Consider the following 12,021-nt stretch of genomic DNA (forward strand, 5'->3'; position numbering starts at 1 on the left):
TTACCTAAATTTTTATACCTTTTTCAATCTATACCAATTTTTATTCCCAAATTGTTTTTTGATTCACTTGATTCAATTATATCGTCTTATATATGGAGGGGTAAGCACCCTCATCTAAACAAGGTTTATCCTCAAAAACACAAAAGGAATGAAGACATGGCTCTCCCTAATTTTAGATTTTATTACTGGGCAGTCAACATATTTATGTTCTGGTTACATCTTCATAATAGATTACAGGAATACATGATTAATCATGAACATGAATAAGTCTAGAACCACTCAGATAAGCACATATTAACATACACTCTGGGCTAGTGAGCCTCCCTTTGGCACTGTAAACTTTTACAGCTATTTTTAACTCAGAACCTAGAACCTTTTCACTTTTACCCGACACGTTTTTCTAACGTTTTTTTCTATTTCATAAACAGTAAGAATGGTAGCCAAGGCAGGGGATTGCTCCTCTTGCAAAATGTGGATAGTCAGGGAAGTCAACATCTGTGAGAAATGCATCCAGCTGCAGCTCCTGACAAAGTGGGTTAGGAAATTGGAATTGGAGCTGGATGAACCCCAGACCATTCGGGAGGCAGAGGGGGTAATAGACAGGAGTTACAGGGACACAATGATATCTAGAAAGCAGGAGGATGGTGACAGTAAGGTGAGGGGAAAGGAACAGGGCACCTCTGTGGTCACACCCCACAATAACGTATACCATTTTGGATACTGCTGAGGGGGACAATTTCCTAGGCACAAGGCACAGCAGTCAGGTCTGTGGCTCAGTGTCTGACCATATGACTAAGAAAGGGAGGGAGGAAAGGAGGTGAGCTGTCGTGATACGGGATTCAATAGTGAGGAAAACAGATGAGTGGTTCTGTGGAAGACATCGAGAATCCCGAATGGTATGTTGCCTCCCTGGGTCCGGGATATCTCCGATCAAATTCGTGGCATTCTCAAGAGGGAGGTCGAGCAGCCAGATGTCATGATCGATTTGGGTTGGAAAGGGTGATGAGGTCCTGCAAAGAAAGTTCAAGGAGTTAGATGTGAGGTTGAAGGACAGGATGTCCAGGTTTATGATCTCAGGATTGCTACCTGTACCACGCGCTATTAGAAATATGAAGATAATACATCTTAAATGAGCCTAAAGAGATGCTCCAGGGGGGAAGGCTTCAGATTTCTGGATCATAATATTCCAGAGAAGATGGGATCTGTACCGGCAGAACCACATGCATTTGAACTGGAGGGGAACAAATATCCTTGCAGGAAGGTATATAGTGCTACACTGGGGAGTTAAAACAAGATTTGTGGGGAAAGGGAACCTGAGTGTCAGAGCAGATAGTGAAGGGGAAAATGATTATGTTAAGACTTCATATAAAGAAAGAAATCAAAAGGTTGTTCATGGTGGAAATAATGTTCTCAGGTGCATCTATTTCGATGCAAGGAGTACTGTAGGAAAGGCAGATCAGCTCAGAATATGGATTGGCATGTGGAATTATGACATTGTGGCCATTAGTGAGACTGGGTTGCAGGAGAGGAATTTTATTTTTTTTTAAATTAAAACATAGAGCATGGTATCAGGTCATTTTGGCCCACAAGCTGTGCCGCCCAATTACACTCAATTGACCTACACCTTGGTACATTTTCTGAATGGTGGGAGGAAACTGGAGCCCAAGGGGAAAATCCACACAGACATGGGGAAAACATACAAACTCCTTACAGACAGTGCAGGATTTGAGCCCCAGTCTGGATCGCTGGTGCTGTAGCAGTGTTGTGCAAACCACTACATCAACTGTGCTGCCCCAAGGACTGGCAACTCCATGTTCCAGGCTTCTATTGTTTCAGAGATGGTAGAACAGATGGGATGGGGAGAGGGGTGGGGGGTGGGGTGAGTGGCATTGCTTGTTAGAGAAAATATCACAGCTGTCCTCAGGCAGGACAGACCAGAGGCCTTGTCTACTGAGGCTACATAGGTGGATCTGAGGAATGGGAAAGGAATTAATGGGATTAACCACCCAACAGTCAGCAAGAATTGGGAGAAGCAAAAATGCAGGGAGATAGCAGACAGTTGCAAGATGTTGTGATAGTAGATGATTTTAACTTTCACACATTGACTGGGACTCCCATACTGTAAAAGGGCTTGGTGGCTTGGAGTTTGTCAAATTTGTCAGGAGAGTATTTTACATCAATATATCGAGGCACCAAATGGAGAGAGTGCAATACTGGATCTCCTAATAGGGAATGAGTTAGGACAAGTGATAGAAGTATACATAGGGTCCAGTGATCATAGGGCCATTAGTTTGAAGATAATGGATAAGATCTGGTCTTCTGATTCAGATTGTAAATTGGAGAAAGACTACTTTTGTGGAAATGAGAAAGGATCTAGAAAGCGTAGATTGGGACAGATTGTTTTCTGGCAAGCATGTGCTCAAAAAATAGAAGGTATTCAAAGGTGACATTTTGAGAGTAGCTTGTATGTGCCTGTGAGGGATAAAGACAAAGTTAACAGGCATCAGGAACCTTGGTTTTCAAAGGATATTAGGAATCTGGTTAAGAAGATGTTAACCAGGTATAGGCAACAAGGAGCAGATGAAGAACCTGAAAAGTATACAAAATGCATGAAAATAATTGAGAGGAAAATCAGGAGTGCAAAAAGAAGACATTAGGGTGCTTTGGCAGAGTAAAGGAAAATCCTAAGGGCTTCTAAAGTTCTAAGAGCAACAGGATAGTAACGGTTAAAATTGGTCCTCTTGAAGATCAGAATAATTGGCTATGTATGGCGCCAGAAGAGATGGGGCAAACTTAAAATGTTTTTCTTGCATCAGTATTTACTCAGGAAACTGGCAATCTAGGAAAGTGAATCAATCAATCAGTGAGGTCATGGAGCCTCTACAGATTAAAGAGGAGGTACTTGCTATTTTAAAGTAAAAATATGTGGTTAAACCTCCAGGGCCTGACAAGGTATTCCTTCAGACCTCAAGGCAGGCGAGTACACAAATTGCAGGGCAGATATTTAAAATGTCCTTGACCACATGAGAGGTGCTGGAAGATAGGAGGGTAGATCATATTGTTCCATTGTGAAAAAGAGGCTCCAAAACTAACTCAAGAAGTTATCGACCAGTAAGCCTGATGTCAGTAGTAGGTAAACTATTAGTTGTTCTAAGAGATCAGATATGCAAATATTTACATAGTCAGGGGCTGATTAGGGATAATCAACATGGCTTTGTGTATGGTATTCATAAAATTTTTGAGGTTACCTGGAAAGCTGATGAAGGATGTTGTCTACATGGACTTTAGTAAAACATTTGACAAGGTCTCACATAGGAGGTTAGTCAGGAAGGTTCATCGCTAGGTATTCATGGTGAAGTAGCTAAATGGATTCAGCACTGGCTAATATAGGAGAAGCCAAAGAGTAGTAGTGGGTGATTGCCTCTCTGACTGGAGGCCTATGACTAGTGGTGTGCCTCAGGATTGGTGCTGGGACCATGGTGGTTTGACAACTGTATAAATAATCTAGATAATGTGGTAAATTAAATCAGCAAGTTTGCAGATGACACAAAGGTTGAAGGTGTAATGGACAACAAGGAAGATTTTCAAATCTTAGAGGGATTTGGACCAGCTGGAAAAATGGGCTGCAAAATAGGATTTCCCTCACTCTCTGCCAAAGCGGTATCATCTTCTTTTCACCCTCCTGATTTCCCCTTCATTTTTTTATACTTTTCAGGTACCTCATTTGCATATTTGCAGTCCAGGTGTTCTCGGGCTTTGTGTAGAGCCAATGAGATGGCAACTCCCTTAGACCTATTGCCTCGACAGGCAAATTGGAATGGATCATGTCACTGCTCAGAAAGGAGCTGATGTGCCCCATCACCAGCCTTTCAAAACACTTGATCACTGTTGATGTAACTGCTATTGGTTGATAGTCACTAAGGCAGGTCACTGCACTCTTCTTGGGCGCCTGTCTGAAACAGGTGTGTACCACGCCCTGCTGGATTCACTCTTCTGAAGGCAGCACACATGTCATCCTCAGATACAGATAGGGTGGGATCATCAGAGGACGTGGAGGTGCAGAGGGGTGGTTCTTCACTAACACTGATATCAAATTGCACGTAGAAGGCATTAAGTTCCTCTGGGAGATAAGCTTTGCTGTCAGCTACTTTACCAGATTTAGTTTTGTAACAGTTTATGGCATTTAGGTCCCTTGTTGTTTCCATTTTCATCTGGAATCTCCACTTCGCCCAGGTGATAGCCTTCCTCAGGTCACACCTGCCTCTGGATTTCATTGATTGTCCAGGGCTTCTGGTTGGGTAAAAACCATGAATGATTTGGTGGGGACACACTCATCCACAACTGTTTTGATGAAGTGTGAACAGCCTCGATGTACCATTTCAGATTACCAGCAGAATTCCTGAACACCACCAATCCACTGACTCGAGGAACTCTTCTTCAGCTTCCTGCAGCCACTTTCTAGCTGTCCTAACCTCCGGAGCCTCTCCTTTTAGATTCTGTCTGCTTGAAGTCAGAAGAAGCACAGCCAAGTGTTTCAACTGCCAAGTGCAGTCTTGGGAAAGAATAGTTGGCCTTCCTTATCTTGGTGTAGCATTGATCGAGTGTGCTGGTGCAGCAGGTTACAAGGATTAGGGTTAGGTTGTCATTATGCGGGCAGCAAGATAATAATCCCTCTTGTGTTCATTAGTTTCCCCTCTTGGGGGTTCTGTGTCACTATAAACTGCCACTTTTGGTTCGCCCATGCTTTCATTACACTGTGTCTATTTCTAGCTCCTGGAGCGATCGGTGTCTTGTTCCTTCTCCACCTTTGGTATTTATTGTGCCCTTTCGTATGTCCTGGGGTGCATTTTCCTCTGCCTAGTGGGGTTTCTATTTGGGTTAGGGCCTACTGTGAGGTTTTGGGGGTAGGGTTGGGAATGGGGTTCCAGCTCGGGTGGGGTTAGGGTTCTGGTTAGTTAGGGAGTTCAGATTTGGGTTAGTTGAGATGTTAGGTAGTTAGGCAGGGTTTTCTTGACACAGGCCTAGTTGAAGTCGCTGACTAAGATTTGTAGCGCATGGGGCCGGCCTGTCTCTTGTTTATTGACCACATCATGCAGCTCCGCAAGTGCCTGCTTGTAATCAGCATTGGGCAAAACCCTCCCCACTATTGAGAACATCTACAGGGAACGTAGCCATCAGAGGGCAGGAGGAATCATCAAGGACCCACACTACCCAGCACACGCTCTGTTCTCGCTGCTGCCATCAGGAAAGAGGTATCGGTGCCACGAGACTCACACCACCAGGTTCAGGAACAGCTGCTACCCCTCCACCATCAAATTCCTCAATGACAAACTCAATCAGAGACTCATTTAAGGAGCCTTACTTGTGCACTTTATTGATTTTCTTTGTTCTAGTTCTTTTATTTGCTTATATGTTTACGCTGCGTGCAGTTTTTTTTGTACTACCAATTAGGGGAAATTCTGCCATGCCCACAGGATAAAGGAATCTCAGGGTCATATGTGATGTCATGTATGCACTCTGACAATAAATCAGAACATCTGAAATCGGCTCCTTGCTTTTTATACCTGCTATACACATCTCTCTTCTTAACCGGATGTCAAATATCCCTTGAAAACAGAGGTTCTTGATGACCATAAAATTTATCTTTAACACAGACAAGTGTGAGATGGTTCCATTTTGGAAGGACAAACCAAGGTATGACTTACACAGTAAATGGTAGAGCACTGAGGAGTGTGGTACGACAGAGGAACCTCGGAATACAGAGACATGATTCCCTTAAAATGGCGTCACTGGTGGATTGGGTTGTAAAGAGCTTATGTCACAATGATCTTCATAAACCAAAGTATTGAGAATAGAAGTTGGAATGTTATGGTAAAGTTGTATATGATATTGGTGAGGTCAAATGTGGAGCATCGTCTTCAACTTAGGTCAGCCAACCAAAGGAAAGATTTCAATAAGATAGAAAGAATGCAGAGATTTCCTAGGGAGTAGCCGGGACTTGACAAACTGAGTATCAGGGAAAGGTTAAACAATTTAAGAATTTATTCCCTGGAGCGTAGAAGAATGAGGGGAGATCACGTATACACAATTATGATGGGTATAGACAATTAAATATAGATTGGCTTTTTCCACTGAGGGTAGGTGAGATCAAACCAGAGAACATGGGTTAAGGGTGAAAGGGGAAAAGTTTTGGGGGAACTTCCTCACACAGATAGTAGTAGGAGTATGGAATGAGCTGCCAACTGAAGAAGTGAATGTGGGCTCAATCTTAGCATTTAAGAAAAATTTGAACAGGCACATGAATGGGAGGGGTATGGTAGGCTATGGACTGGGTACAGGTCAGTGGGACTAGGCAGAATAATAATTTGGCAGAGTGTAGAAGGGCCAAAGGGCCTGTTTCTTGAGCTGTAATGTTGTAAGGATCTAGTAACTCTTATTTCCTTCCAGAACTTAGAATGTGATGGCTTGTACATGCAACACCAATGAATCTCAAGAATTCACTTCAAGAGATTCATCAGAACTCTTAGACCTAATCCCATTTACATTTACCACCTTATCCCTCCAGTGATACTGAAGGAAGCTGAGAATACTACCTACTTGCATTTAGCACAACTAAATGCCCCTCCCAAAACATATAGAAAGAAAGATATCTTTTGGCAAGTTTTTGAGCATTCAGAATAATATGCACAATGGACTCAGGACTATATACAGTATACTAAACAGCAGATCCCAAGGACCAGTAAGACAAAAAAGTCTGTAGTCATTGGGATTAAGTACAATACTCACAAGTGCTGGAGAAACTAAGCAGGTCAAGCAGCATTCATAGGAGCCCTTCATCCAGGTACAAGCAAGAAACAGGCAGGCACAAAGGTGAGGGGGGGGGGGGCAGGAGATGAGGGAGGAAGGAGCAAGGGAAACAGAACTGACTAGCAGTAAGAAGTCTCAGTGGAGACAAAATAAGCTGTTGTGATGGGGGAGGGCAGTTCTCTGATGGGAAGGGAAGAGGCTGGGGAACAGAAGTAAAGGAAACACAGGGATAGGTTAAGAGAGAGACTTGAGGGAAGGGTTTAACAGAAATAAGTGAAGTTGATGTTCATGCCATTCAGTTGGAGAGTGCCCAGATAGAATATAAGGTGTTACTCTTCCAAGAACCATTCCAAGTAACATCTTCCATTCTTTCCCCATCTTTTATTTAGAAATCTTCTTTACAGCTCACCTTACTGTCCCTCCTGCTTTCTGGATTCTCATTCTTTCATCATATTGGGTTGGATTATGTTCCTTCACCAGTGGTACAGATGTTAATTTCCTGCTTGTCTCATTGAAACGACACAGAATAGCCTGAAGGATAACACAGGTAACTGTTCATTCTAACTCCAATAAATGGTTATTTTTATAATACTGTTTACTTCACCACACTGCAGGTATGTATAAATGGTTCATCCTGAACTTGACAGTTAATGACCTATGTTCTTACATGCTGAGATTGTGCACTCACTAGCATATGAAACACACCCAGTTCAAACATCCACTCAATTGAATTCCAAAACTCAAAAATATACATAGACTATTCCACATTGAGCATATAGATGTACACAAAAGACTAATTAATTGAATGTTTTATTAATAATAATGATACCAATACAAGGGAAGAAATTATTATTTTATACTTGATTGTTAATATTTAGCATTTTTGGTCATCATTTTTTAGGGTTAACACATCATTCTTCTTTGTTGGTGATAGTGGAAGCCCACAGCCAGGAACAAGCCACAGTTTGTTTCTCCATAGGGAAGGCTGATAATAAAATAGTTTAGATGATTACACAAAGAACATGAAAATAGTAAAGAGTGGATTGGGCAGGGGGTTTATGGAGAGGAGGAAAGGAATGAGCAAACATCAACTGGTTTCCTGTTTATCCCAAAGTCATTGAACCAAAGGTTAATATTGCTTTTCACAAGGCCAAAATTTATAATGAGAGCAGGAGCCTGGGAAAAAAAGTACAAGATCCTGGAAAAAAAGTACAGGAACCGGAAGATGAGGACTCAGCGGTACAAGGACAGCTTCTTCCCCTCTGCCGTCAGATTCCTGAATGAACAATGAACCATAGATACTGTCTCACTTTGTCTTTTTCATTTTCTTGCACTATTTTTATTTATTTTGTAAAGTGGTTGCAATAAATGTTTGCATTGTGATGCTGCCACAAAACAATGAATTTTGTGATCTGTTCATGACAATAACTTCTGATTCTGATATTAGTTCAATAGAACATAAGATTAGAGCAAGGTTAAATATGGTGGAGGGAACCTAGAAATGCAAATGAGGGCTGCCACCTAAATTTTGCATTTTACAAGTAAAGAACAAATTTACTATGACCTTTCTTTCTGATGATGGTGATTCCTAAAAGACAACCAGTCTGTGACATCTGTACTCAATGGTCAAACAACCCATGGTTTACATTCATCAAAGTAAATCCACTCTGACTGTACATTCAAGGGGCAAATTTAAAACTTCTATATCCTTCTAACACAATTTAATAATGTTTATGAGCATATAACTCTGCCAACTCTCTGTTTTGTTTTTCAAGGTTCAAATCCCCATCCAATTTTAAAAATGGCAATTTCACTCACTCTCCTCACCAGTCACACTGCCATCAATTCCCACCACGTCTCTGCTCAGTGTAAAAGTCCAGAAGTGAAGGCAAATTGGTTTGATATGCAGTGACTGAAACATCTCATAGAAAAAGTATTATGATGATGTTCTATTATTTCAGGTACACTGAGTAAAACTAGAGGCTTTATTCTCCTAACTTTGGGGTTCTTTACTACAACATGCCATAAGGGTTCTTTTCTGGTTGCTTCATTATCTTATGCTTCCAATGAGTGAGACATCCTTCTGGGAACACACTAAGAAATTACCTATTCTATCATCTCTATACTGTTATTGATTTATTTACATTACAGATGGAACATTATTGCATTATTTGATATACTCACTGTACCTAATCTGCAATTATGGCAAGACAAAGGACAAGGCACATTTCTACACTTCATCTGGTGATAATCCTTAATGTACAAAGTTTTTCAGCTGTTGTTTATATCTTCAAGAATAAGAAGCTGGGGGCGTGGCAAGATGCCGTAGGGAACAGATGTGCCTTCCAGACCTCTCCTGACTCTGATTTATTGTTTTGTCTTTAAGTGCCCGTTAAAGTTCTTTTAAAAGTTTATAAATAATAAGAGGTGCTGAATGGTTTATATCCAAAACAAAAAGGTAAAATAAAACATCAACAGACTGTTAAAAAACTAAATTTTCCAAAATTGTCTGAGCCTACTTGTTTACAAGAAGCCAGGACTCAGCGTAGAATGGATCCAGAAGAAGACGTACAGAATTTGGCATTGAAACTCCGTTTTGAACCGGTAAGGCTCTCTGAAGGTCGCACTCAGCAGCTTTCAGAACAAAGGGCTGGCCGGGTGCCAGTATTTCACACAACGGCCACTGTGAGTGCTGTTACTGAGACTTTGACAGTTGAATCAGCTGGGGCGCCACCAGCTGGAGAGTAAAAGAGCTGTCATTCGACTGCTACAGTGGTGGCGCTGCAAAATGCATCTTCAGTTACAACAGTTTTTCCAGACATCGATTCAGTGAAGATGATTAAAGAGATTTGGCTTAAAGATAACCCTGATCTTCAGTCTCCTGGCATTGCTGGGGGGACTTTGAGAGGGATTTTTATACGAAGTCAAACTGCTAGAAAAGATACTAAATTAAGGGAAGGGACAGAAGATCCCGTGGTCTCTAAGGAACAGCAAGATCCCATTATGCCTGAATCTACTTCTGTTGAAATGTCTGTTAAGGATCTTGAAGATAAGATATATTCTGTATTGAGTCACTTAGCTAATTTTGTGAACCCGTTTATTTCCAAGATGAATGCGATGGCGGAAGCCATTAATCAACAGAGGGATGATTATGGAGCTTTTAAGCTTGAAACCATTGAAAGATTTGAAATGTGTGATCAAGGTTTAGTCGATGTACAGGATCAACTGCAAGATGAAAATAGAATAATTGAAACATTCCAAATCCAAAATAAAAATTTAGCAAAAAAGGTTGATTATTTGGAGAATCAATCTAGATGGAACAACATGAAAATTGTTGGTTTGCCAGAAGGCATAGAAGGACCAGATCCAAGAAAATTTTTTACTGAATGGATTCCACGAGTGTTAGGACAAGATAAATTCCCTGAAGGTTTAATACTGGAACTTGCTCATAGAGTTTTAAGAAGAAAATCTTTTTCAGGACAGAATCCAAGACCTGTTCTGATCCGTTGTTTAAACTATTGTGACAGAGAGACAATTTTACGTACGGCTATTAGAAATGCCCAGCAAAATAGATATCCTTTGATGGTTCAGAATAATCCTGTTTTCTTCTATCAAGATTTGAGTCAAGAAATTATGTTTCAACGACGCGAATTTAATTCTGTGAAAGAACTGTTGTGGAAAAAAAGACATAAGGCAACATTCAGGTATCCTGTGGTACTGAAGATTTTTCAGGATGGAAATCAGCCAAAGTTCTTTGACAATCCTAAAGAGGCTATGGACTTTGCTCAGTCACTACCAATCATGCAGTTTCAGGAACGATGTAGTCCTTCAAGGTCTCCAAAGAGAGTAGAGATGTAAGGTGGGACCCAGATTTTTAAAAGAAATGGAAGCAATGGTGGTCGAAGTGGCAACGTTGATTTAAGAAAATAAATCTTTTATCTTTTTTTTTGAGAAGAGTTTAAATAGTTTAAATAATGATGATAGTTTAATGAAATGGGAGTTGGGAGAGGGAACTGGGTGGGCACTAGTTTCCAGAAGTCATCAGCTACCTGTGAGTTATCTCACACCCAATATTTTGGGGGAGTTACCGCTTTGGGCAGTTTAAACAGGAGGAGGTAGTCGTGACCCCCGACCTGTTTTTTTTTCCTTTTTAATTTTCAGGTTAAGAAGTGAAGGATTTTTTAATTATTTTTTTAAAATAAATAATTTTTTTAAATTTTTTTTAACTCTTTTTGTTTTCTGATTGTAATTGAGAGGGAATTAGGAGGGTTTTTTTCTCTCTTTTTTGGGGTTTTTTTTTCTCTTTTTTCTCTCTTTTTTAAGAGGATGGTGTCACAGAAGATAATAAGCCAAAAATTGAGGATGTTGAATTAGATGAAGAGGAAAATGAGGGGAAAGGTGATAAGAAGAAAAAGAAGAAAACCAAGTACAAATACATTGAGGGAGAAGAGTTTAATAAAATTAAGTTAATTTCGATAGAGAATTTTGAAGATGTTATAAATGAAGAATATGGAGAATTTTATAAGAGTTTAAACTTTGTTTTTCTTTTTTTTTCCTTTTTTTATATAAGGGGAGGGGAAGGGAATAAAAAGTTTATCTGATTGTTTTTCTAAGGGATGTTTTTGTTCTCTCGATGAATTATAAAGGAAACTTGGTATTAATGGAAATTCTGTATTTATGTATTATTAATTATGATCTTTTGTATAACAGATATGTGGTTGATATATGATTTGAATTTTGAACTTAGTTTTAAAGTGGATTTCATTTGTTAAATACATGTATTATGTTTGATTTAAATATATGTTTAAAGGTATTATTTTAGCATTGATTTTTTTTGTTGTTAGTAATTTTTTTTGTTAAGTTTTATGCTTTTTTTTGTAAGTGGGTTTTTTTCTATTTTATTTACAACATTGTCAATTAACTCTTCACTCTTTATTTTGGGGGGAGGGTTGGACTAATTTTAAATTAGACAATTAATGTTGTGTTATAAATATTGGGGGGGTTAATTTGTGTAGTTTAATGATGTAGTATTTTAATTTTTAATATCTTATTTTTTATTATTCCTTTAACTGTAATTTTTATTTTATTCATGTTATAAAATTTTAAATAAAGTTTAAAAAAGAAAGAAGAGGCTGAAATCTAATCCCCAGAATCTTATTCTCAAGTGAGAACTGCTGTAGAGATTCTCTTAAATACAATCTTGTTAGATTGCGA

The 12,021-nt window shown here is 39.6% G+C and overlaps 1 protein-coding gene across 1 annotated transcript in view; it reads right to left on the minus strand.

Annotated features, from left to right (window-relative positions):
- LOC138743563 (integrin-linked kinase-associated serine/threonine phosphatase 2C-like) overlaps window positions 1-7,561 on the minus strand; it is a 29,071-nt gene extending 21,510 nt beyond the window's left edge. Inside the window, exons 1-2 of the mRNA XM_069899066.1 lie at window positions 7,475-7,561; window positions 7,217-7,338 (exon numbers count right to left, since the gene is read on the minus strand). Coding sequence (XP_069755167.1) covers window positions 7,217-7,338; window positions 7,475-7,561 — 209 coding nt within the window. The remainder of the gene's footprint in view (window positions 1-7,216; window positions 7,339-7,474) is intronic.
- Window positions 7,562-12,021: the final 4,460 nt, after the last annotated feature.

This window comes from Narcine bancroftii, chromosome 9 (genome assembly GCF_036971445.1).
Source record: "Narcine bancroftii isolate sNarBan1 chromosome 9, sNarBan1.hap1, whole genome shotgun sequence".
Taxonomy (NCBI): Eukaryota; Metazoa; Chordata; class Chondrichthyes; order Torpediniformes; family Narcinidae; genus Narcine; species Narcine bancroftii.